Source organism: Rhinatrema bivittatum, chromosome 14 (assembly GCF_901001135.1).
Source record: "Rhinatrema bivittatum chromosome 14, aRhiBiv1.1, whole genome shotgun sequence".
In the NCBI taxonomy this organism is placed as follows: Eukaryota; Metazoa; Chordata; class Amphibia; order Gymnophiona; family Rhinatrematidae; genus Rhinatrema; species Rhinatrema bivittatum.
In genome coordinates this window covers 52264350-52291778 of record NC_042628.1, presented here as the reverse complement: position 1 = coordinate 52291778, position 27429 = coordinate 52264350, and the positions used below count along the sequence as shown (strand labels likewise).

General features: G+C 48.7%; 1 protein-coding gene across 5 annotated transcripts in view; it reads left to right on the top strand.

Moving 5' to 3' along the window:
* The window catches only part of CIC (capicua transcriptional repressor), a 275907-nt gene that overhangs the window by 127857 nt on the left and 120621 nt on the right, over positions 1-27429 (top strand). For all 5 annotated transcript variants that reach the window (XM_029576644.1, XM_029576645.1, XM_029576646.1 and 2 more), the window contains exons 11-12: positions 849-2343; positions 2925-3160. In XM_029576644.1, the coding sequence (XP_029432504.1) occupies positions 849-2343; positions 2925-3160 (1731 nt within the window). The remainder of the gene's footprint in view (positions 1-848; positions 2344-2924; positions 3161-27429) is intronic.

The window sequence follows — 27429 nt, the reverse complement described above, 5'->3', positions numbered from 1 at the left end:
CAGCTTCTCGTAGTAAGTAAAATCCCTCTCACAACTTGTTGATTTAAAACATTTCTAGACTGCTTCCTCAGCCACCCAAAATGGTGTCCAATCCAAATTACAAAACAAGTACAAATATGCAAAATTAAAACACAAGCATAGCATAACTACTTATAATACGCAATTTAACATTTTCAGTACATAACATAGTAAACAATCAAAACCAAACTGTTGAGAGCTCATAATGAATAAAAAATCCTGCTTCAAAACTGTAATGCTAATAACCCCCAATCTGTCGTATATTGTAAAATCCTAAACACTAAAATCCTAAAATTGAACATCAGTCAACCCATAAAAGCCTCTGTTATTTATTAGAATACTGTCTATAACACTCCCAGATACTAAGTAAAATTACAATACAAATCTCCTACTGGCAGTTAAAAGCCAACTTGAATAACCGTGTCGTAGTATCACACCTAAACATGAGGTATTCTGACTGAAGACATAGCTCCCTAGGCAGGCTATTTCACAAATGAGGGATGCTTATAGAAAAAGAGCTCTTGTAGGTTCCTTCTGTCATTGAGGGAATACGAAGCAAAACTTCCTATGATGTTCTTGAGCATTGGCCTGGTACCTAAGTGCATAATCCATCAGCAAGATATTTGGGTCCCAACTCATACATGGCTTTAGAAACTATCACCAAAATCTTTAAATTGAGCCCAAAATTTGATTGGTAACCAGTGCAGCTTCATTGATATGGGAGAGAGACTATCTTTAAAGATGAAATCCGCAAGTACCCTGGCTGCAATATTAGATCTGCTATAGCAGCAGGAAAGAGCATAAATAGGTTCTTCTCTTCCCTTGCACAGACCCTCAACCAGAAGCAGTTTTCTCCTGCCCTGCGATCCTCATCTCACTCTGGGAGCTACTCCCTCTGCCGCACAGCTGGGGAAGCGATGCCTGACAAACCACTGAGAGCAGAGAGCAGCAGGCCCTCAGAGGTGGGTATGGCACAGGGCAGTCCCCTCATCATCCAGAGCACAGAGCAGCCACAAACACCTGGCAGAGCCTGCAGCACTTTCCAGCTGACTCCGAGCAGCTTCAAGCCCAGTGACTCCCGTCAGCCTGCCCGGCCACAAAACCCCACCCCTAAAAGCTCTAGTGTGCGCTTCACCGTGGCAGACCCCAGCATGACATACAAGAGGAAGAGTCCAGGACACAGGCCAGCAGCACCCCACAAGCCTGAGGACAGTGGGAGTGGAGGCACTGCATTAAACTTCAGTGGACAGTCTGTTATTGCTTCCAGTGTGCCACAAGCGCTGGTTCTGCCTAGTGTACATGGAACTAGCAGCAGCACTTACCCACCTTCCTTAAGTGGCGCTCCTCACCGCCAGCTGGTGACTATAGATGGCACTGTGAATACGCTGGGAATCACTAGTTGCACACATTCTCCCTCAATAGGAAGTGTTCTGGTTACTAGTCAGAGTCCAGGGGCCTTGGGGGAAGTGATTGCTCAGAGAACAGCATCCACCATGGTGACCAATGTGGTGAAATCTGTCAGCAGCACACCTGTCCCAATTGCCAGCAAGCCTTTTCCTGCCTCTACAGCTCTGCCACGCTCCAGCAGTGGTGGGGAATCTGGGCTGCTTGGACCCCTGGAGATGCAGCAGCACTTTGCAATGCTGGGCAGGATGCCTGGTGGGACCAGCAGAACAGACATTCCCATGGCGGGCAGCCCAGGAACCTCTGGGGCTGTACCAATTGGACGGATCTCTGGCTCTCCCCTGCCTCCTGTGGGAATTGGTGTGGTGTATGCTCCAGGGACAGACAAGAAGCACCTGCAGGCCCTGGGATCTCAAGCTGCTGCCTCCCCTCATCTGAAGCCTCAGGCAGCCCCTGGGAGTTTGGTGACAAACCTGCTGGTGGGAGCTTCGAGTTATGGGCAGTCTACATCTAGTGGGGGAGGAGGAACTTTGCCAGGCACCATCCAGTCCCCTGTCACTGTCCTACCCTCTGGGTCCCTTGCACAGCAGCCCCCTCTACAGTTCATTACCCAGAATGCAGCAGGAAGCCAAAATGGTCCAGTGCCCCTCAGCATTCTGCAGCCACAGCAGCTTATTTCCACTCCTACAGCCAAGCCTGGTGGCATCACCCAGGTGCAGTATATTTTGCCCACCCTTCCTCAGAACCTGCAAGTAGCTGGGAGCAAGGTGCCTGGAGCCTCAGCCACTGCCAGCATCCAGTTCACACTTCCTCCTGCCAATGGGAAGGTCATCGCCACAGCAACGCCTCAGGCCATCCCTATTATACAGCCGTCTCCTGCCGGTAGTCCCAGCCTTGCTGTTGTCTCAAGTGTCACTAAAGGTATGTAAGTGGTTTACAGAGAATCTCTGTACTATTACCATGGTTGAACTGTATCTGGGTGAATGGGAAAAAGGTGCCTTTATACCTATGGGCTGGGGATGGGGGTCCTGAAGGGCTAGGTGGCTGAAGGATAGGGGGTATCTTTTGTTCTAGGGGATTGGAGATCAAGAAGTGCTGAGGGGCCTGTATGCTGGGGATGTAGGTGGGATTGGGAAAATAGAGTGATAGAAGGCAAATGAGTGCTGGGAGGACCAGGAGCAGCAAGCTGATAGGTAATGGGGATTGTGAAGAGCAGTGGGCCAGGAGGTGCTTGTATACTGAGAGGAGCTGGTTGCAGGAGGGGCCTGTCATTTGGGGGGGGGGGGGGGGTGTCATTAGAAGGAGCCTGGAAAAACCAGAGGATAGGAAATTCTTCTGCTGAGGGGGAAGGTGTATAATAGGCTTGACGGGTCTGACATTGGAGCCTGACCCTATATTGTTCCCTGACATCTCTAATTTATTTCTGGTCTTGCTGGGTATGTGTAGGGAGTTGTGTGACAGGTGTTTAAGTGTCTTTGAGGCATTTCTTGCATCTTCTCCAGCCCAGTCAGCATCGCCTGTCGAGAGCCCCTCCATGGGCAGTTCCACCCAACTCCTGTCTGGACATATGCTGCAGTCACCTGGACTGCTGTCAGCCAGTAACCAGGTGTCAGGAAAGATGCTGCTTCCTGTGGCAGGTGCACATGTCACATTGCGAGCTGGCGCTGCTGGTCATCTGCCTTTGGTTACCCCTCCGTTTCCAGTGCCCATACAGAATGGAGTACAGTCAACCAGCAAGGTGAGTTTGTGACTCGATGATGTGCTATTGTGACAGTGTGCATATGCAGCTGTGACAAGGTTTGTGAATATGAAATTGAGCAGTGTGGAACAGGTTAATAGGAAATGGTTTTTTACCCTTTTAAATAATACTAGGATTAGTGTACTCTCCATTGAAACTAATTGGTAGCAGATTTAAAACACATTTAAGAAAATGTACAAACAGTGCACAATTAAGCCATGGAATTTGTTGCCGATGGCAGTGGTCAAGGTTAATAGTAATAGTTGGGTTTAAAAAGATTTGGACAAGTTTTCTGGAGGACAAATTCGTTAACAGGTTTGGAAATTGTCATGTGTCTGGATTGGCCACTGCAGAGACAGGATGTTTGGCTTGATGGACCATTGGTGTGACCCAGAATGCCATTTTTTTAATGTTGAGTATATGTGTAATTATGAGCAGCAGGAGTGGCGAGTATGGTGATTGTTCCTGGCCCCGTGCTTCCCACATCATGATTTAAAAAAAACCAAAACAACTTAAGGGCCTAGGATGTTGTCCACATGCACCTTCCGAGTACCAAATCTAGTGCCTCCACTGCATGCATGTGTCAGTCTCCCTTAGGCAGCAGCTTGTTCTCTGCTGCTGGTGCTCTTTGATATGCCTCGCTCCCTCACCCTTTCATCTACGATGTATTTGCCACTGACCCCACTCCCCTCTAGGACCTTCCCTGATCAGAGTGCAGCAGGAGTTCGTGTTTGGATAACTGTAAGCAGTATATGATAGGGTTGCAGGTGTTTGTGACTGAACAATATGCCACACCACGTATGTGGCTGAAGATGTGCATATATGACTGGAACTGCAAGTTTATGGCTTTGTTTGAATGGTGATTGTGCCTGCATCTCTGAGGATTTGTGACTGACTGTGTATCCTTCCATGCTATTTATATAGCTCTATAGAGATGTATATAGAGATCTAGATCAATACAGATATCTATCTAACTATCATCCCCTTATCTGTGTTTTGAAACAGCATGTGAAACTGTTTTGTTTTTTTTTTAATTCGGCAAGCAGCTGTAATGAGCCACAGATGGACCAACAGTTTAAATGAATCCTCTAGGTATGTCTCAACGTGAGGGTAGTCCTAGTGGTCTTGGGCCACTCAAACTTCAGGACTACATGAAAATCATGAAGGAGCTCAGTCTGCCTAACTTGGTGGTGCTCTCATTTCAATTTGAGAGAGTGTAAACTTCAGTTGCCTCAACACTAAATTGTAATAACTGCAGATGCATCCATTCTGACCTGGGGAGCTCACCTAGCAGTATGTCACAAGGGACTAGGATCTCTTCAAGAGAATGTCACATCTTGCTCAAGATGAGCACTGTATAAATGTCTAAAGGTCTTCAGAAATTGTGTGGCCAACCAGGAAAGTCATGTTCTTTCTGAACAAGCAGATGTATGGGATCCCATTATCTGTGTTAGGAAGCAGTCAGCATGTGTAACTGGTTTAACTCCCATGGTGTAATGATGGGCCCCTTCTCCATTGCCTGATCTAGAACTGTACACCACACATCTCTGGAAACAAAACTCTCCAAATTTTTCATACATAATATCCATTAAAGAGAGGTTGGCCCCTTGCCCCCTCTTCTGTATATAGTATTTATTCTATTTTATTTCATTTTATTTATATATTTATTGCTCCGTTCACCCCTTCTTTATTTTCCTACTCCAAGTTAAGGCGTCCTTGTTATAATGTAACTGTATGCTCCGTATCTCTTGTCGATTGGTTAATTGTATTTTCTGCTTAGTTCATTGTAAACCGAATTGATTTGATTTGTATCAAGAAAGTCGGTATATAAAAGCCTTAATAAATAAATAAATAAATGATAGGAAAATGTTCTGGAAAAATTGTCATTGGCTGGTCTCCCACAAATGATCCTTTCTCAGATGAGTTCTTGCTCAAGTAAGGTGTACTGCTCAAGGTAGATTTTTTTAATGACAATTTTGAATAGAAAAGCACCAGTCTTCTGTTTCAAGAGGTGAACAGAAGAAGCATTATAGCAAAAGATACTTTCTGCTTTGACTTGGGGGTCGAGAGCAGCTCTTCTATATGTGTATCTTCCCATGCATCTGGTAGCCAAAATTGTGGCAAAACTCAGAAGGCAAAGAGATTCTCCAAGGACAAGTTAGGATGGTACCCCTCACACATGGGTGACATCATCAGATGGAGCACGGCACGGAAAACTTTTGTCAAAGTTTCTTGAAACTTTGACAGACACACTGAGCATACATCCTTGCATTGCCCCGCCTCAGTTTCTCTTTTTCCACGAAGCTGAAGCTCTTGTTGCTGTGGAGCTCACATGTTTTTTCAGTATAATTCGCTTCCAGCAAGGCATAGGGTCCCTCTGCATTTCACATTTTTTTTTCTTCATTTTCAGTAAGTTTTTCTCTCAAATTCGTGGTTGATTCCGGATTTGTCATCCCCCGGTGGCTGCTGGCCATCAACTGCATGCTGCGTGCTTTTCGAGATGGCATCGTCCAGCTTTCGCCAGTGCCATCACGGACCCCCACGAGGTCTGTGTCCTTTGCCTGAGAACATCATACGATGTCCCAGATGACACTTTAGGGCAGTCGGGCACGACTAGACAAAATGGAAAAGCTAGGCAGCACTAAAAAATAAAATAAAATTGGATCTGTTCTACCCTGCAAGGGAAAGGAGTCTTGACATTGACCCCCCCTCGGTCTCCACTCCGTTAACTGCTCCTCGATCCCGAGGTGGGAGAGGGAGACTGATCGAGAGCCACGTCCTCTCGGTCGGGTTCCTTGACATTACTGGCAGTCCCAAGTAAGGACCAAGGTGAGCATTGATGGAAACACAGACACCGCTTGTCCTCATTGAAGTCAGACCATTGAAAGGCATGGAATGCATCTGTGCCTCCTCCTAAGTGATCTTGTCCGGAGGAGGGGGTTCCCTCTGATCCTTCAGAGGATGGTCGACTGTCCCCACTGATGTCTGTGGAAGGTTTGGTTCCTACTCCTGCCACCAAGGTCGATCTGATTCCATTGCTGCTTCTGCCTCCTGCTGTTCTATCCTTGGCAGCTTTTGAGGAGGAATAAGAGAAGCGTGTGCGGTTGGCCGGGCTTTGCAGGGCATCGAGCCTCTGGTTCTGCTGGGGACTACCGCCAGAGCAGACTCCATTGATGCTTGCGCCTCTGCTGGAGTGGCTGGACCTACTGCTCAGTGTCTTACCAATGCAGCCAGCTCCGATGCCCCAAGCCCCTTCATGGCCAAGGGGGAGCATCACTGCTGCCACCACTGGTTCCCATTCCGGTGAGCAACTCCTCAGACGAGGATGGTCCTTCAGGGTCGATGGCCCTCCATTGCTCATGATGCCCTGACAACCTCTGGCTCTTCCGGAGCCCTCAAGATCAACGTTCTCTGTGCCATCAATGCCATCGGAGCTCTTGAAGCTTAGGGATCTGCCGGCGCCCTCACGAGCCAGGATCCATCTGATGCCTTCTGTTCTTCCGATGCCTTCGTGGCCCGTTGGCTCAAGGCTTAAGGCCCAGGTGGGTGTTCCATGCCCTGCGTCTCCAGGCGTTCACAGCAAAGCAGAAACCCCCTATGATCCCTGGGAGAGTGAGGCGTCCTTTTTCTCCATCGAGGAATCAGAGGACTTGCTGTCTGAACCCTCTTCACCGGAAGAGAGGCAAAAATCTCCAGAGGATCTTTCTTTCACTGGTTTTGTTAAGCCATGGCGGAGTCAGTGCCATTCCAGTTCTTGACAGAACAGGATTCTTGCCACAAGATGCTGGAAATCCTGTAGTTTCTGGATGCTTCTAAGGAGGAGGTGGTGGCTGTTTTTCAGTACATGACATCTTTAAGGAACTGGTCACTTGACTGTGGGAAAACCCCATCTCTGTTCCTCCCGTGAACCGGAAGACGGATGCAGTCTATCTGGTCCAACCCACCAAGGGGTTTGAGTGCTGTCAGCTCTCTCATCACTTGGTGGTGGTAGAATCGGCCCTTGAGAAGGCAAAGAGGCTTAGGACTCATGCCTTGGCACCTCCGAGCTAGGATCACAGGGCTCTGGATGCTCTTGATCGCCGAGTGTTCCAGGGCTTGATGTTAACAGTCAGGATTGCTTATTAGCTCTATAGGGGGCAATACTCCAGGGACCTCTGGATACAAGCACAGGGGATGGGAGAATGCTTCCCGCTGCAATTCCAGGAGGACTTCCAGAAAATAGTCCAGCAAGGCCTGGACTTTGATTAAACACGAGGTCCGTTCTGCATACGACATGTTCGAGACAGCTATGAGGGTTGCTGCCACAGCCATTGGGGCTTGCCATATGGCTTGGCTACACGCCTCCGACTTGCACCCTGAGGTCCAGGACCGTCTGGCAGACTCGCCCTGTATGGGCGAGAACCTTTTCGGGGACAAAATCAGAGGTAGTTGCCCAATTGAAGGACTGTTATGAAACCCTTCAATAGTTGTGAACCAGCACTTTCAGCTTTCTAGTAAAAAGCCTCCCAGGCAGCCCTTTTTATCGTCTTTGGAAGTACTACCCATCGGCCTCTAGATCGAGATCTCAACGGGTCCTGGCGTGACCGAGGGCACGTCAGCCTTGTACACCTTGACCGACTCCCACCCCATCGTGGGATTTTGACTGGAGGCCAGGGAGTTTGAGCCAGTTAACCCTGCCCCAGAAGGCTCCCCCCCCCCCAATGGGGTACCGCCTGCAATTGTTTGCAGATCAATGGATGGCAGGCACCCCAGACCACTGGGTCCTGTCCATCGTAAGACAGGGATACAAATTGTATTTCCAACTAACTCCCCCCCGTTCTCCTCCATGTCCCTGGTGGAGAAACATAGAGGACCAACAGATGCTACGATTAGAGCTCTCCGCCCTCTTAATGTCTCAAGCGGTCGAACCAGTCCCACCAGGCCAACAGGTTCTAATCCAGGTATTTCCCGATTCCCAAGAAAACTGGTGGCCTTAACCCCATTCTGGATTTGAGGGCCTTGAACCAGTTTCTTGTCGGAGAAAAGTTCAAAATGGTCTTGTTGGGTGTTTTGACTCCCCTCCTCAGGGCTGGGGAATGACTCTGCTCCCTCGATCTCAGACGCATACACCCATATCCCCATTTCTCCAGCAGATCGGAGATACCTACAATTCCTGGTGGAAGAGGACCACTACCAATGCCGTGTATTGCCCTTCGGCCTAGTGTCAGCACCCCCAGGTCTTCACCAAATGCCTGGTGGTAATGGGGACCTATCTTCAGAGGCGAGGGGTTCATGTCTTCCCTTTTCTCACAGGACAAGCAGGATGGTTGTCCTCACAAATGGGTGACATCGAGGATGGAGCCCACCACGGAAAACTTCTGTCAAAGTTTAAACAGAACTTTGACTGGCCCCTACTGGGCATGCCCAGCAAGGCACTGACCCTGCAGCCAGCAGGGGTCTCCCTTCAGTCTTCTTTTTTCCGCGCAGCAGTTGCCACGCAGTGAAAGGAGCTCTCTAACCACGTTCCTGACAGGAATTTGGAAATTAATTTCCTAAGAAAATTTGCCCCTCAGGGGTCTCCCTTCGACAAATTTTTTAGTCATCTTACGGAACCCGGTAAGTTTTTTGCCTTCTTCCATCGACTGCCGTCGATTTTGGCCCTCGAGGCCTGTGGGCACTTACCGATCCCCAGCCTAAATTTTGGCTTCCAGCCATGGCAACGGGGTTCCGTCGTTGTCCGGATTGTACCCGGACTATGTCCATCACAGACCCCCACAGGGTTTGTGTAATGTGTTTGGGTAGTGGGCATGATGTCCTGACTTGCACCAAATGTGCCTTAATGACACCCAAGGGTCGCAAAGCCAGGATGGAGAAGATGGGGCTCCTCTTCCATGCACCAACCCCAACGCCATCGATAGCATCGACGTCATCGGAACCGGCACCGTCGAAGTTGTACCATCATCGTCAACCCTCCGGTGACCGTCCGCCATCGATCGCTTCTCGGCCGTCGACTCCCGTCCCTTCCCCGGATGGGCGAGGGGATCGGAAAGAAAAGCACCGCCATCGACGGCATAAATCTCGGCCTGTCGAGGATCCACAGCCATCGACCTCTGCTCAAGCCGAGCCACCGACAAAGAAGCCGCGAACAGACCGGACGCCCTCCACGTCTCGTTCGCCGGCATCGAGGAAACCCTCACCCTCTCGGGGTGTGGGGGCCGTGATCCCACCGGTTACGGTGGTCCCTCCGGCCCTGCCTCAGCCTCCCTCTCCCGTCGAGCCGGGTATGGTTACCCCTGGTCTCCGGGCAGAACTGGACCGGCTGGTCCAGGAGGCCATCGAGAAAGCGATGAAGAAATTACAACCTCCATCGGCACCGTCTCTGGCACCGGTTCCAGTGCCGCCCCCGGCACCGACGCCGGCACCGGCTTCGCCACCGAGGAGGGAACCGACCACCGAGCCGTTGATACAAGCGCTAGCACCGCTACTGAGCCGCATGGAGGCACTCATGACGGCCCTTCCATCGGTGATTCCAGTGCCATCGACAACACCACCGTCTCCGACTGGTTTCTCATCGGCAGGAGAAACACCGTTTCGAATTTCCCCTTCCGGGGTAGTTCCATCGGTACCTTCTGGTATATCTCCACCGATTTATCCTTCGGCTCCATCGATTCCGCGCCAGGCACAGATTCCATCGGCAGCACCGAAGCCATCGATGCCATTTCTGGTTCCACCTACGCACCGATTCCACCTCGGTTTCCATCGATGCCTTCAGAGCCTCAGCCAGGTCCATCAGGGCTACAAGCCACACATGATCCCTACGATACCTGGGGTGATGATGATGATACCTCTTCTGACACAGATCTGCCTTCGCCACCATCTCCTACAGAGAGTAGAAAAGATCTCCTCCTGAGGATCTATCTTTCATTAATTTTGTGAAAGAGATGTCAGAAGTTGTACCTTTTCAACTACAATCTGAAGCTGATGACAGACACCAGATGATGGAACTACTTCAATTTCTGGATGCTCCAAAAATCATCGCTTCCATCCCTATACACCAGGTGTTTTTGGATCTGCTCAAGAAAAACTGGGAATCTCCTTCATCGGTGTCACCAGTTAACAAGAAAGCTGACTCCACATACCTTGTCCAGTCAGCACCAGGTTTCCAAAAACCTCAACTGGATCATCGCTCTGTTGTGGTTGAGTCCGCGCAGAAGAAGGCCAAGCGTCTTAAGCCGCACTCTTCTACCCCACCTACCAGGGACAACAAGTTCCTGGATAGTGTAGGACGGAAAGTGTATCATGGAGCTATGTTGATTTCACGCATAGCTTCATATCAACTTTACATGACTCAATACAACAGAGCCATCTTTAAGCAGATGCAAGACTATGCTGACACGTTGCCGGACCAATACCAACCACAGCTTCAAGCCCTTCTTCACAAGGGATTTGAGGCAGGGAAGCACGAGATTAGGACTGCCTATGACATATTCGATGCTTCCACGAAGGTTTCAGCCACAGCCATCTCAGCCAGACGTTGGGCTTGGTTAAAGTCATCCAACCTTCGCCCAGAAGTCCAAGATCGTCTTGCTGATTTGCCCTGCTTAGGCGACAATTTGTTTGGAGAGCAAATTCAACAGATTGTGGCGGAGTTAAAAGACCACCATGAGACGTTGAAACAACTCTCATCTGTCCCACCTGAGGTGACCTCCAAGCAACCGCAAAAGAAGGACTCTAAGAAGTCGTTCTTTCGACCACGTCGCTACTACCCTCCGTCAACTAGGGCTCGTCCTGCACGGTCCTCTAACAGGCCTCAGCCTCGTCAGCCGAGAAAGCAAAGACCTACTGTAGCCCCACCTCCTGGACCTACGGCGGGCCTTTGACTTCCCTGTATTGAGCACATGCCATCTCCCTCTTCCACACATCCCTGTGAGGGGTCGACTGTTCCACTTCTTACACCGTTGGAAACAGATCACCTCAGATCAGTGGGTGCTAGCAATTACCGCACAGGGTTACCACCTCAATTTCATAACACTTCCGCCAGACTCCCCGCCCCTTCAGGCATGGAGTCTAACCAGCCATTTCACTCAATTACATCAAGAAGTATCCCTTCTTCTACAATCAAATGCTATAGAACCCGTCCCTCCTTGTCAACAAGGGAAAGGATTCTATTCCAGATACTTCCTAATACCAAAGAAATCAGGGGGGCTACGTCCAATTCTGGACCTTCGGGCCCTCAACAAGTATCTGCAAAAAGAAAAGTTCAAGATGGTAACCCTGGGCGCCTTGCTCCCTCTGTTGCAAAAGGGGGATTGGCTGTGCTCTCTCGACCTCAAGGACGCTTATACCCACATTGCGATCACACAATCCCATCGCAAATATCTGCGGTTTCTTGTAGGCCACAACCATTATCAATACCGTGTCCTACCTTTCGGTCTGGCTTCTGCCCCACGAGTCTTTACCAAATGTCTCGTAGTGGTAGCAGCATTCCTAAGGAAGGAAGGTGTCCACGTCTACCCCTATCTGGACGATTGGCTAATCAGGGCCTCCTCCCAACACATAGCTCAATCCTCCCTAAAATTGACAATTCAAACACTCCTTTCCTTAGGGTTTCTTGTCAATTACGAGAAATCTTGCTTAGTCCCGTCTCAAACCTTATCCTTCATTGGAGCAGACTTGGACACCTTGCAGGCAAAGGCTTACCTTCCTCTTCAGAGGGTCCACACCCTAATATCCCTGGCTCGCCAGCTCCAGTCTCAAAACACTGCCACGGCTCGCCAGTTCCTCATTCTCCTAGGACACATGGCATCCTCGGTTCAAGTCACTCCCATGACCCGACTAGCCATGAGAGTAACACAATGGACTCTACGACACCAATGGATTCAAGCTTTTCAGCCTCTGTCCTCCATAGTCACAGTCACACAAGCCCTGCGCCTATCCTTAACCTGGTGGACAACTCAGGTCAACCTCCTTCAGGGCTTACCTTTTCTTCCACCGGATCCGCAAGTAATCCTAACCACCGACGCTTCTCACATCGGTTGGGGAGCCCATGTGGACGAATTACAAACCCAAGGGTTATGGTCCAAAGAGGAAGCCGAACACCAGATAAATTTCCTGGAACTTCGCGCAATCCGCTATGCACTCCGAACTTTCAAAGATCATCTATTCCATCAGATAATCTTAATCCAGACGGACAACCAAGTGGCCATGTGGTACATAAACAAGCAGGGAGGCACAGGCTCCTTCCTTCTATGTCAGGAAGCTGCGCAGATCTGGGCGGAAGCCCTCTCCCACTCTATGTACCTCAGGGCCACTTACCTGCCGGGAGTAGACAATGTATTGGCAGACCAGCTGAGCCGTGTCTTCAAGCCACACGAGTGGTCACTCGATCCTCTGGTAGTGACCTCTCTGTTTCACAAGTGGGGTTTTCCCCGCATAGACCTCTTTGCGTCCCCTCAGAACCACAAAGTGGACGATTACTGCTCTCTCATTCAGAGCCAACACTTTCAGCCGAGGGATGCCTTCTCCCTCAAGTGGACGACAGGTCTGCTTTATGCATTCCCTCCACTTCCTCTTCTGTCAAGGACTCTCGTGAAGCTACGCCAGGACGGAGGAACCATGATCCTGATAGCACCCCACTGGCCACGCCAAGTGTGGTTTCCCATACTCCAGGATCTCTCCATCCGCAGGCACATCCCTCTGGGAACGGATCCGCATCTGCTCACTCAAAACGACGGATGCCTCCTCCATCCCAACCTCCAAGCCTTGTCCCTGACGGCATGGATGTTGAAAGGTTAGTCCTTCAGCCTTTTAACCTTTCGGATTCGGTTCTCGTGTCCTGATAGCTTCACGAAAGCCCTCTACCAGAAGATCCTATTCATATAAATGGAAAAGGTACACATCATGGTGCACTTCTCAGTCCTTGATCCCCTTTCCTGTCCAATCTCTAAGTTCTTGGACTATTTATGGCACCTATCAGAATCCGGTCTAAAGACCTCTTCCATTAGGATGCATGTCAGTGCGGTAGCCGCCTTCCATAAAGGTGTACAGGGTGTCCCTATTTCAGTACAACCCCTGGTAACACGTTTTCTTAAAGGCTTGCTCCATCTGAAGCCACCCTTACGTCCTCCGGCCCCATCTTGGGACCTTAACCTGGTTCTTGGTCGTCTAATGAAACCTCCTTTCGAACCTCTGCACTCCTGTGAATTAAAGTATCTCACATGGAAAGTGTTATTCCTTTTGGCTATCACTTCAGCTCGCAGGGTTAGTGAATTGCAGGCCCTAGTTACCTATCCGCCTTACACTAAGCTCCTGCAGGACCGGGCGGTGCTCCGCACTCACCCTAAATTTTTACCTAAGGTAGTTTCTGAGTTTCATATTAATCAATCCATCATACTACCTATCTTTTTTCCCAGGCCCCACTCCAACTCCGGGGAACAGACTCTGCATACCCTAGACTGCAAACGAGCTCTAGCTTTTTATCTAGACCGTACAGTTGCTCACAGGAAGAGCACTCAATTATTTGTCTCTTTCCATCCTAACAAGTTAGGACATCCTGTGGGTAAGCAGGCTCTTTCCTCCTGGTTGGCGGACTGCATTTCTTTTTGCTATCAGCAAGCTGGCATTCCTTTTCAAGACCGTGTGAAAGCACACTCTGTGAGGGCCATGGCGACTTCGGTGGCACACCTTCGATCGGTGCCGCTTCCTGACATCTGTAAAGCTGCAACCTGGAGTTCTCTCCATACCTTTGCAGCCCACTATTGTTTGGACAAAGCTGGAAGACAGGACTCCATCTTCGGCCAATCTGTCTTGCGTAACCTTTTTCCAACATGATGTACCAACACCCTTCCACCTGCCCGGTAGGGTGCGGATGCCCTTTCCCAAATTCCACCCCAGTTGTTGTGCCTGTTGCACGCCGTTGGGTGCATTTGGTGCACGTCAGGACATCCTCAGCTCGGTACTCACCCATTTGTGAGGACAACCATCCTGCTTGTCCTGTGAGAAAGCAAATGTTGCTTACCTGATGTAACAGGTGTTCTCACAGGACAGCAGGATGTTAGTCCTCACGAAACCCGCCCGCCACCCCGCGGTGTTGGGTTCGTTTTACTTTTTACTTTTTTAGGCACTGCCTGTAGCTTTGAAAATCAGACTGAAGGGAGACCCCTGCTGGCTGCAGGGTCAGTGCCTTGCTGGGCATGCCCAGTAGGGGGCCAGTCAAAGTTCTGTTTAAACTTGACAGAAGTTTCCGTGGTGGGCTCCATCCTCGATGTCACCCATTTGTGAGGACTAACATCCTGCTGTCCTGTGAGAACACCTGTTACATCAGGTAAGCAACATTTGCTATCTCAACGATTGGCTTATCAAGAGCGACTCCAGGCAGGGGGCGCTGCGTTCCCTACAGATCACCATTCGCATCCTAGAGAATCTGGAATTTCTGATCAACTATCCAAAATACCTTCTCCAGCCATCGCTGCATCTGGACTTTATCCGGGGCCAGGCTGGACACCGTTCTGAAGAAAGCCTTTCTGCCTCAAGACAGAGCAGAGACTCTTGCCGCCCTGGCTTGGGTTGTCTCCAGTTGCTCTCATGTCTCGGCACTCCAGTTTGTACGACTTCTGGGGCATATGGCTGTGACTGTACATGTTTACCCTGTTTGCTCGGATTCACATGTGTAGGGCCCAATGGTGTCAAGCCACCCAGGATCTTCGGGCACGAGTCCTGATCACCACTCCCTTCCCACAATCCCTCGTGATGTGGGAAACCCTGTCCAATCTAGAGCAAGGATGCTGTTCTGGGGCCCGCAGCCTCAGATTGTCCTCATCACAGATGCGTCTCACACGGGTTGGGGAGCCCATGTTGCAGACCTGCACACTCAGGGTATTTGGTCCTTGCAGGAGAAGCAGTCCCAGATAAATTTCCTGGAGTTACAGGCGATCTGTTATGCCCTGAGGGTATTCAGAGACTATCTGTCCAACAAGGTGGTCCTAGTTCAGACCAACAATCAGGTGGCGATGTGGTATCTTAACAAACAGGGAGGAACCGGTCGTACACCCTTTGTCAGGAAGCAGTCCTGATCTGGTCATGGGCCCTTGAACAGCTTATACCTTCGAGCTGTGTTTCTCCCTGGGACGGACAATGTCCTGGCGGACCCCATGAGTGGTCCCTGAATCAAGAGGTAGCGAATCGCCTCTTTTGCTTGTGAGGGACCCCAGTGGATCTGTTTGCTTCCCCAAAAAACAGGAAAGTGGTTTGATTCTGCTCACTGGGAAGGGCAAGCAGGGGATCGGTGTCGGACACCTTTTCACTTCACTGGGGCACCGGTCTGCTATACACTTATCCTCCCCTTCCTCTGATCTCAAACACTCCAAAAGCTCCAACAGGACCGAGGCACCATGATCCTGGTCATACCCTTTTGGCCTTGCCAGATCTGGTTCCCGCTTCTATGGGAGCTAGCCTTGTGCCCTCCGATCTGGTTAGGGATGGATCCGGACCTGATCTCTGCAAGCTCTGTCTCTCATGGCTTGGATGTTGACCTGATGACCATACAGGCTCTAGGCCTTTTGGAAGGAGTGTCTCGAGTCCACTTGGAGTCCAGGAAACCCTCCATGAGGAAGTCTTACAATCTCAAGTAGAAGAGATTTTCGATGTGGTGTGCTGGGCGCGGTCTGGATCCCTTTTCTTGTTCCCCATTGCAGCTTTTGGATTACCTATTGCACCTCTCCGATTCTGGTCTGCAGATCACTTCGGTTAGAGTTCACCTTTGTGCCATCGGAGCATGCCATCAGGGGTCAGAAGGTGCTTTCATTTCCACCCATCCACTCATGGGGCACTTCATGCGAGGTTTGCTGCAGCTGAAGCCTCCTGCTTGGGCCCCAGCGGTCTCCTGGGACCTCAGTGTGGTCCTGTCCCAGCTAATGAAGGCTCCTTTTGAGCCCTTGTGGTCTTCAAATCTGAAGTACCTATTCTGGAAGGTCATCTTCTTGGTAGCGGTTTCTTCAGCGTGCAGAGTCAGTGAGCTGCAGGCTCTGGTGTCGTACCCCCCTTATACAAAATTTTGTTATAAGGTGGTTTTACATATGCACCCGAGGTTCCTTCCTAAGGTGGTCATGGAGTTCCATCTCAATCAGTCCATTGTGTTGCCCTCCTTTTTTTCCAAAGCTGTACGCTCACCGGGGTGAATGGGCACTGCACACTCTGGATTGTAAAAGGGCTCTGGCCTTTTATCTGGAATGGACAGTGCCTCACTGTCTTTCCACTCAGCTCTTTGTCTCCTTTGACAAAAACAGGTTGGGTGTTGCAGCGTCTAAGCAGATCTTCTCCCACTGGCTAGCAGACACTTTTTGCTATGCTCAAGTGGGACTGCAACTTGAAGGTCATGTCAAGGCTCATTCCGTTGGGTCATGTCTGTTTTAGTGGCTCACTTGTGTGCTGTCCCCATTCATGAGATATGGAAGGCAGTGACCTGGAGTTCACTCCACACATTTGCCTCTCATTATTGTTTGGATAAAGATGGCCGACATGACAATCATTTTGGTCTGTCAATCCTCCAAAATCTTTTTCAGCTATGCAACTCTTCCTACCTTGGGCCCTTTCCTTGGATGCAGGCTTGCTCCTCTAGTTCTAGCATATCTAGTTGTTGTGCATGTTAGCATTTGTTCTGTGCTGCACATGTTGGGAGCAGCCTGTATCTACATAATCACCGATGTGTGAGGACTTACCATCCTGTAACAGGTGTTCTCCAGGGACAGCAGGATGTTAGTCCTCACAAAACCAGCCCGCCACCCCATGGAGTTGGGTTTCTTCTGCTTTATTTTATTTTTCGCAAACTCTGTTATAAGACTGAAGAGGGACCACGTGTGGCTAGCAACATGCTGGGCATGCTCAGTGACTGACAAAGTTTCTAGAAAATTTGACACTTTTTTTGTGCCGGATTCCATCTAATGATGTCACCCATGTGTGAGGACAACATCCTGCTGTCTTTGGAGAACACCTATTACAGGAAAGCAACTCTATGATCCTCATAGCATCATGTTGGCAGAAAAATGTAATTCCTTTTACTGGAGATGTCCATTGTAGAACCCAGTGGCGTAGCCACGGGTGGGCCTGGGTGGGCAGGTGCCCACCCAACTTAGACCCAGGCCCACCCAACTGGCGCCGGAACTACAGCGAACAAGAGAACCCACACATCGCGCGCCATCACAGCACACATGGGGAAGCGCTGCTGCGGCCGTATGGCCAACCGGTCTTCCTGTTCGGGGGGGGGGGGGGGGAGTGGAAGCGCCGTGCACAGCTTCCGCTTCCTCCCCCCAGTGCAGGAAGATCAGCTGCCTCTCCTGCTGCCACCGGCCTCCTGCTATCTTCGGGCCAAACGGCCCGCCGAACTTCCTGTTTGGGGGTGGGGGAGCGGAAGCGCCGCGCACAGCTTCCGCTTTCTCCCCCAAAGCAGGAAGATCAGCTGCCTCTCCTGCTGCCACCAGCCTCCTGCTATCTTCGGGCGTCGGGCCGTATGGCCCGCTGATCTTCCTGCTTGGGGGGGGGGGGAGGGAGGAAGCGGACGTTGTGCGCTGCGCTTCCGCCCCCCCCCGACAGGAAGTTCGGCGGGCAGTACGGCCCGACGCCCGAAGATAGCAGGAGGCTGGTGGCAGCAGGAGAGGCAGCTGATCTTCCTGCTCTGGGGGAGAAAGCGGAAGCTGTGCACGTGCTTGAATGTGTATGTGTGGATGAGAATGGGAGTGTGTGTGGGTGAAAACTGGAGCCTGGGTGTGTATGTGGGTGAGAATGGAAGCTTGAATATGTGGGTGAATGGGAGCTCGAATGTGTGTATGTGTGGTTGAGAATGGGAGCCTGGGTTTGTGGGTGGGTGAGAATGGGAGCTTGAATGTGTGTATATGGGTGAGAATGAGAGCCTGGGTTTGTGTGGGTGGGTGAGAATGGAAGCTTGAATATGTGGATAAGAATGGGTGCTTGAATGTGTGTATGTGTGGGTGAGAATAGGACCTTAAATGTGTATATGTATGGATGAGAATGGGAGCTTGAATATGTGTGGGTGAGACTGGGAGCATGGGTTTGTGGGTGAGAATGGGAGTCTGGGTTTATGTGTGTGGGTGAGAATGGGTGCCTGGATGTGCATCTATGTGTGCATAAGAATATAAGCCTGGGGAGGGGTGAGAAAGTGAGAACTTGTATGTGTGTCTGCAGAGAATGTGAGCTTGGGGGGGGGGGGGGGGAGAGCAAGTGAGAGTGACAGCTTGAGTGTGTGAGAGGGAGTCTGTGAGAGAAAGCGTGTATGTGTGTGTGTGGAAGGGAAGAAGACAGTAATAGAAGAAAGACACTGAAAAGGAATTAGGAAATGAGCTATAAGGGAAAAAATGGGAAAAAGAGACCAGGACCAACTGATTAGAAAAATACAAAGATCAGACAACAAAGGTAAAAATATATATCTGTATTTTGAGATGTTAGCAATTTAAATATAAGCAACACAACCGCTCTCTCAAAATTTATGGACAGGTAGGAGCCGTGTATAAAATCGTAATAATAAGAAGGCTAAAGTACCACAAATCACCGTGAATTATGTTTGTATCATTAAGTAAACCTCATACTTAGGCGTAGATGTGAATGCTATGCTGCATAATTTGGCATTATTTATCAGTAAAAAAACAACTAGTAGACCTGCATGCCTACAGCCCACCCATGTTAACCTTGTGCCCACCCAAAAAATCAATTCTGGCTACGCCACTGGTAGAACCCATAAGGCTAGAATTTAAACCTAAACCCAGAATCAGGAATTTTTGCTCCATGCCAGTATCAAGCCTGTAGCTCCACATCCAGGATATCGAGAGGGTAGTAATTGCTAGTCTGAGGAAGTTTCAGGTCCTTCTGGCTTCTAGGAAGAACTCTTCTGGAAGGTGTGTGTGTTTGTTTTGGTTTTGTTTTTTATTTTCCTTCTTAATCAGCTAAGCATTATACCACTCATCCATGTGGGGTCCCCTTTGATCTCAAAGATTCTAGAGCTTTTAAACATGCCCTACTGAGCCATGTGCAGCTGTAGTAGTTATCCTGCCCCTGAGGTAGAGTCCCTTAATTTCTTTTTTTTTCTGCAGAGCCATGTAGTAGCAGATCTATTCTCTCCTCAGTTTTTGGTGTGGTTTTTTTTTTTTCTGGAACTGCAGCTTCTTTTTCTTTTTCTCTTCCTTTCAACTTTCTGCCAACTGCATGGAGGGTTTTAGTTACCTTGCAGTCTGGCAGAATTTTATTCTATTCCTTAATAAATACTGTATCTAAAGTTTAGTTTCTATGTCTTCTCCTTGCTCTGTCTATTTTGTGCCTTTGTTTGGTACTGACAGATTGCAGTTTGGGTGCTCCGTGTAGGCCACTGAACCTGGGGACTCGCCTGAGTTCTACCCGGGCAGGATTTCCATGTTACACTGATCGATTGGCATCCATGGAGGCTTGGACAGTGAAGGGATCGAGGACTACACTGTTCCTGTAGGAGGGGAGAGCTTATCCTTTCCACATTCTCAGGAACTAGTCTCAATGGGCAGGAGCCCTGGATGACGTAGCTTCCCCTCCTGCTTGCCAGTGATGGCAGTGCAGTCTTCTTTTGGGAGAGGGTGAGCAGGAGTCTGGGCAAGCAGCGTTGCTGCTGCATCTTCGGTACCATACCCAGTAACAGTTGCCTGTGCCAGTGTACCGATGGTTAGATGCATTGATATCGGGACCATGTCGGGGACCAGGAGTGCCATTGAGCGCCATGGTCAACTTTTCGCCATCGAGGTGTGTGACTGCCCATCGTGGGTGCCATTGAGCACTGTGCATGCTTTTAAAAAAAATTCTTTATTTATGCATAATCAAGGCATATACAACAAACAATTATGTAAACGGGGTATATTCTAGTAGCATATAAACAACTCAGGTAGACAGTAGTACAGTAATCACACTTAGTGCAAAATGAGGCTAAATACATGAAGAACAATTACATATTATTAATGCTGTCTTGATAAGTATATGCTTTCCAAATATGATCATATTTAATTTTATTTATTTATTTAGATACTTATCCCGTCGTTCCAGTATAGATCACAGCGGTTTAAAAGTGACATTCATAGTTATAACTCAACAAATAAACAATGATTGGTTACAGAGATAGTATTCATATACAGGCATTAATATCTAGGGAATTTTCTATTACATATTAATAACTGATCTAGTACATGAGGCAAGGAGTACGGGGAATTAAAATAATTTTTCACATCATATATTCTCTCATTGGATTTATTTTCATGTTTTGATTATTATCTTTAGTCATTCTTGTCTTTATGGCTCTCTATTTTCTGGTGTTTTTAAGTTAATTTATATGTGTTTTTGAATAGCCATGTTTTTAGTTTGCATTTAAATCTTTCTATTGGGTAAAATATGTAATGGGCCCGCTATAGAAAACACACAATTTTATTTGTGTTAGATGTGTGCTTCTTATTGTTGGAATAGTCAATAGTTCTTTATTTTGAGATTGTAATGTTCACTGAGGTGTGTAAGGTTGTAGAGTCACTTCTAACAAGCTGGTGTTATTGTAATGAATGATGTTGAAAATTATCGTTAGTACTTTATAATATATTGTGGATTATACTGGTAACCACTGCGGTGAGAAAAGCGTGGGTGTAATGTGATCATACTCCCTGGATCCTAAAAGGAGTCTTGCTGCGGCATTTTGTAATAGTTGTAGTGGTTTTAATTGATATGCTGGAATTCCTAACAGTAAGAAGTTGCAGTAGTCTAGGTTTGAGAATATTAGAGTTTGCAGTACAGTACGGAAGTTTGCCATTATTAATAATGGTTTCAACCGATGTAGTATATGCAGCTTGGCGTAAACTGTTTTGATTAGTTTACTGATGTGCATTTTCATTGTTCACTCCTAAGTGTGTACTGCAGGCGTTCTATCTTAGCAACCTCACGGACTTGGGCTCTCTATTGTTTTAAGCAGGGAGTCCGTTTCCAAAAGCAGCCAGCAATAACTGACTGACTAAACCTCTAAAAGGTACCGGAATACCAGAGCCAGCCAATTTTCCTAGTAGTCCAGTTAGTGGCGTAATAGTCACTGGAATATTAAGAATATCAGCCAACTCTTGATTGACACCAGCCCAAAACTTCGGAACTTCTGGGCATTGCCACCACATATGGAAGAAGGATCCAATACCCTTCAACTCCCACAATACTCTGGGCTCAAGGAAGGGTAAATGGCTGCAAAAAAAGCAGGGGTACGATACGTCCTGTGCAGTAATCTGACCATCAACTCCACATGTTTCTGGCAAATGGAACTACGATGTGCCGCCACCCAAATTACCTTCCAAGCATGAGCATCGAAAGAAACTCCAAGGTCACCATTCCAAGCATCTATTAACCGAGAAGTATCCAAGCCTAATTTATCCCATAGAATTCCCCAATACATTAAAGAAGTTCCTTTTGCTTGCGTGTCAGGGTCACTCAGATAAGTGAACAACCCATTCATCAGACGAATAAATCAAATCAAGAAGCAGATGCCTCACGAAGCTGTAAATTATAAACATGATCACCCGCATCTAAATCAGATTCCTTGCACAGTGAAGCAAATCAAGCAAACTGACCCTCATTCCACAATTAAGCAATACTGAATAGCTCATTAGTACACCACCCCTTAAAGGCAGGCAAAATAGTCAAGCCTAAAACTGGTGAACTACCATAAATCGGGGATACTAAGAGCACCTTGGTATTTTGCGGATCCAAGAAACACAAAAACTGGCTCCACACATCAAGCATATGTGCCAGGATATGGCTACTTCTAGTTACTCGTCTGATCGGAGATGTCGATGTGCAAAAACAGTAACAAAAACAAATCAATAACGTCAGATTGTAATATTTCCAATGATAGCCATGAATCTTTACAATGTTTAAGCTACCCCTTAAGACACAGTAATCAGGAAGCCCAGTAATATAATTTCAAATTGGGGAGAGTGATGTTGCCCTGCGACTTAGGCATCCCTAGCTGGCTGAGCCAGATTCTAGCCCTCTTATTACGCCAAATAAATTTAGCTGTAGCCTTATATAAATCATCAGTTTCACGGGGACATTGCAAGGAACTTGTTGAAATAAGTAGTCGTTTCGGTAGAACACTCATTTTAAGCAAGTTGATCCGACCCGTCCAAGATATGAGCAAGTCCATCCAAGAAATCAAGAGCTGTTTTATCTTAGCTACAAGTGTCTCATAGTTACCAGAGTACAGACTATGCTGATTTTTAGGCACATATATACCTAGGTATATAATACAAGTGTACACTATCTTAAAATCTGAAAAACAAACTGGGATAGTGACCTTAGAACTCAAAGGGAGAAGCTCAGATTTGTCCCAATTGACCATATAACCTGCCAATTTACCATATCTTTGCAGGAGCTCTATCAAAGCCAGTCCAGATTGACACACATCTGTCAAATATAAAAGAAAGTCATTGGCATATAGAGAAATGCAGTGTTCCTTTTTACCCAAAATAATACCACAAATGTCCTTATTCTTTTGCACTGCTTCAGCTAATGGTTCAATTGCCAGATCAAATAGGAGCGGAGATATGGGGCACCCTTGACACATCCCATGGGTTATGTCAACAAAAAGTGAGTGAACCCCATTGATCAGAAAACGTGCTCTAGGTTTAGCATACATGGCCCTTATCCAAACAACTAAGCGTTCAGGTATTTTGGCATTCTGCAACACTGCAATTAAAAACAGCTATGAAAGCTGGTCAAAAGCTTTTTCTGCTTATAAAGAAGCAAAATACCAGATTTCCTAGCATGTAGCCAGATGGACTCAGGACCAATGGTTTATGCTCCCCTGTCAGCAGATGGAGATGGAGTCAGGTTTCAAAGCTGACATCACCTTAAATACTCCCCTGCAGTGACCTCAGCCCTTCAGTATTTCTCAATCTCCTGCAGATGCGGACATGCTTTCTCTATGGGGATTGCTGTACCTTTTGGAAGAAGAAAATCTACTTTTAAAATGGAGAAAAGATTGAGCCCCACTCTCCTGCGGTGATACCTAAAGGCCCCTTCCCCGTCGAGAATTCATGAGGTGATTTCAGAGATCCCTCAGAGGTGTGCCCTTTGTCCAGTAGCTGGTTCCCAATGTGGACTTTGCTGCTGAAGCAGCTGAAAGGCAGCAGGTGCAGGAAGCCGAGTGCGGCGGTGACGGCCAAAGCCCTCTCTCTCCCGCAGCCGGAGACCGTCTCTGTACTCTGCCAGTAAGCGTAGAGCTCAGGTAAGTTTAAAAAAACAAAAAAACAAAACAAGAGGATTTCCTGTTCAGAGACATTGGAGGAGTTTCGGTAAGACTTCCTCTGGTCTCCTTGCTTGGCGCGCCGTACCAAAGTTGCTCCTGTTCCGTTGCTGTAAAGGGAAGTGGGCATCTGAGCGGGTTGAGTGCCCCCCCCCCCCCCCAATGGGCTAGGCTCTACGTCAGGCTTAGTTGGCACACCGTGTGGTAGGCTGCGTCGTTGCCATCTTGCACACGGTTTTGTGCGCCTTGCATTGCCCTCCATACAGGTCGGTACACGCAGGGTGTGCCGGCTCTGCGCATGCACTGTGCGCACAACAGCACGCACAGTCTACGCACACAACTACTTAGGTGCAGAATTCCCAAACACACGGGTTGTATGTGTGCCTCACCGCGGCCCGCTTAGGTGCGCACAAAATCTTCAAGCGCGAACCGGCTGAATTCACAACTGCCATCTCTAGTGACTCTAGTGACTCCGGCAGCAAAGAAACATACGCACCATTCTCTCTGCGCTGCTTGCCATATTAGGGCTATTCAGTCTGACCTGGATTTGTCAGCACTGTGAGGAGGCCCAGGGAGAGTTGACCAAGTCCGGTTCTTCCATTTGGAGGATGGGTCAGCCACAACCTTAACCAGAAGTACCCTGGATTTGAATAATCCTGGGGCTGGGTCTTCCGTAGGAGAGGGAAATTCAGCGGCATCTACTTCAGTTCTTCCTGGGCTAGGTATGGACCTGGCGACCTTCTCTTGGGTGAAATCTTTCAAGGCCTTCAAGCCTTCGTACAGGTGCAGTCTGCTTCTCTTGCCCCTGTCCTGATGGAACCACAGCTGGTAAGGCCTCCCTCTCCCAGCCTTATTGGCAGACCTTGAGACATGCCTTGTCTCACCTCACCAAGGGTGGGACAGCACGAATGAAGAAGGGGATCCAGATTCCTTGGAGGATGGAGAAATCCCTCCAGGTTTAGAACCATATCGGACCATGTTTTCCATAGAGACGAATTGCCGGCCCTGGTTTCCCAGACTCTGAAGACACTGGGAGTTCCTGGGGCGGACTCCGGATTTCATGACAGAACCTAAGAAGAATCCCATTCTGGTGTCTCTACAGAAAGCCTCTTGCTATTTTCCCATGCTGGAAGCCATCCAGGAGTTGATTTGACCTGGAATGGGAAGTTCCTGACGTGAGTTTTAAAGGTGGTCGAGCATTAGAAGCTCTATACCCATTGGATCCGGCGGTGAGAGAACGCCTGCACTTCCCTAAAGTGGATGCACTGGTCTGCGCTGTTTCCAAGAGAACCAGTGGAGGGAGGAGCAGCTTTAAAGGATGCGCATAGGTGGATGGAGTCCAGCCTTAAGCAAACCTTTGATGCGACGGCAGTGACTTTATTGATTGCTTCCTGCTGTGCCCTGGTGGCTTGCTCATGCCTGTTCCTCTGTAGAGAGGTGGGTGACTCAGAGGCATATTCTAGAGAAGCTATGGAGCCTGCCGCTGCCTTTTTAGCTGATGTGGGCTCTGACCTAGTCTGTACCTTGGCCAGAGGAGTGGCCTCAGTGATAGCAGCCAGAAGACAGCCAAGGCTGCAAAATTGGTCAGCAGATGCAAAGGCAAACCTCACAAAGATTCCCTGTAAGGGATCACTTCTCTTCGGAAGCAAATTGGAAAAGCTGGCCAGTAAGTGCCAGTGAATCTCCAGTCCCCCGGCTACCAGAAGATAAGTGAAAGCAATCACAGTACCCCTCACCTATGAGGGGTCGATCCAGGGGCGCCCAATGCTATTAGCCCTACAGAAGCTTGGCATTTCAGTGGCCTTAGTTCTCGGGGAGGTCTCTGTCCTTTTGGAGCCAACATCCCAAGAGAGGGGCAGGTTCATGTTCGGCCCAAACTCCTCAATGAAGTTTTGCCGACCCATCCACGGAACGAGGAGATAGGGGGTTGACTATCCCTCTTCTACCAGCGGTGGGTCGAGATCACATTGGACAAATGGGTACTGGATGTCATATGAGACAGATACACACTGGAGTTTCGCAGCACTCCTCGGGACATGTTCATGATGTATCCTTGCCACTCCCAGCAGACAGTGGAGTCTACCTTGATAAGGCTCATCAAATTGAGGGCTATAATTCCAGTTCTTCCATCCCAGGGAAATATGGGGCATTATTCCTTCTATTTCATCGTACCCAAGAAGGAGAGTTCCTTTCGCCCCATCCTGGACCTCAAGAGTGTCAACAGACACCTACGAATGATTCATTTCCGCATGGAAACTCTGCACTCTGTGATAATGGCCATACAACCGGGAGAGTTCCTAACCTCCCTGGACCTCTCCAAGGCCTACTTTGATATTCCAATCCAGCAAGAACATCAGTGTTTCCTACGCTTTGTAGTACTGGGCTGCCATTATCTGTTCCGGGCACTGCCCTTTGGCCTGGCCACCAACCCCAGGATGTTTTCCAAAATTATGGAGGTCATAGCAGTGGCACTGAGGAAAGAGGGAGTCTTGGTGCACCCGTACTTGGACGACTGGTTGATCCAGGCGAAGTCATTGGATGAGAGTCTCTGGGTGACAGCAGGGTGACGTCCCTGCTTCAGGAGCTTGTTTGAAACATAGAAATGACGGCAGAAGAAGACCAAACGGCCCATCCAGTCTGCCCAGCAAGTTTTGCACTTTTTTTTTTCTCATTCTTATCCGTTACTCTTGGCTCTTAGTAACCTTTTGGTTCTATTTCCCTTCCACCTCCACCATTAATGTAGAGAGCAGTGTTGGAACTGCCTCTAAGTGAAATATCTAGCTTAATTAGTTAGGGGTAGTAACCGCCGCAATAAGGAAGCTATACCCATGCTTATTTGTTTACCCAGACTAAATAATTCAGACCTTGTTGGTTGTTGTCTGTATATAGATCTACTTTTCTTCATTCCCCCTGCCGTTGAAGCAGAGTTATGTTGGATATGCATTGAAAGTGAAGTATCTGACTTTCTTCCCCTGCCGTCGAAGCAGAGAGTTATGCTGGATATGCATTGAAAGTGAAGTACCAGGCTTATTTGGTTTGGGGTAGTAACCGCCGTAACAAGCCAGCTACTCCCCGCTTTTTTTGTGAATGCAAATCTTTTTCCACGTTTCCTCTTGCCGTTGAAGCTTAGAGCAATGTTGGAGTCGCATTAACTGTGTGTACGTTTATTGAATAAGGGTATTATCTTCAGGCAGTAGCCGTCATTCCCGTGAGCCACCCACTCTTCATTCACGTCCTCTAGACTTTATGGATCTTTATGGTTATAAACTTGGACAAAAGCAGCCTCAGGCCCTCCTAGTCCTTGGAATATCTGGAAGCACGGTTCAACACTAAGCAGGACAAGGTCTTCCTCCTGCCTTTGCGGATAAGGAAGGTGATATCCCAAGTGCGTCGGTTGACGAACATGATATGGCCCAAGGTGTGGAGCTATCTTCAGGTCCTCGGTTTGATGACATCAACCCTGGAGGTAGTAACATGGGCAAGGGCACACATGTGGCCACTTCAGTGCTCCCTGCTGTCACGTTGGAACCCGCTGTCTCAAGACTATTCGATTCGCCTCCACCTACCGATGGAAGTATGTTCTCGGCGCCAGTGGTGGCTTCAGGAAATTTACCTGGGCAATGGTGTAAACCTGTCCCCGCCGAACTGGCTGGTCCTCATGACAGATGCGAGCCTCCGGTTGGGGAGCTCACTGTCAGGAACTGACGGCCCAGGGACGTTGGACCAAGGAAGAAGTGCTGTGGCGCATAAGCTGCCTTGAAGCCTAGGCGTTCAGATTGGCATGTCTGCAGTTCAGCCACTTACTCCAGGGTCAGGCGGTCCATGTGATGTCGGACAACGCAACAGTGGTAGCCTACATCAACCGCCAGGGAGGAACCAAGAGCCAGCAAGTGTCTCTGGAGATAGATCTCCTTATGGAATGGGTGGAATTGAATCTTCAAACAATCTTGGCCTCCCACATCACAGGAAAAGACAATTTCAGAACAGACTTTCTAAGCAG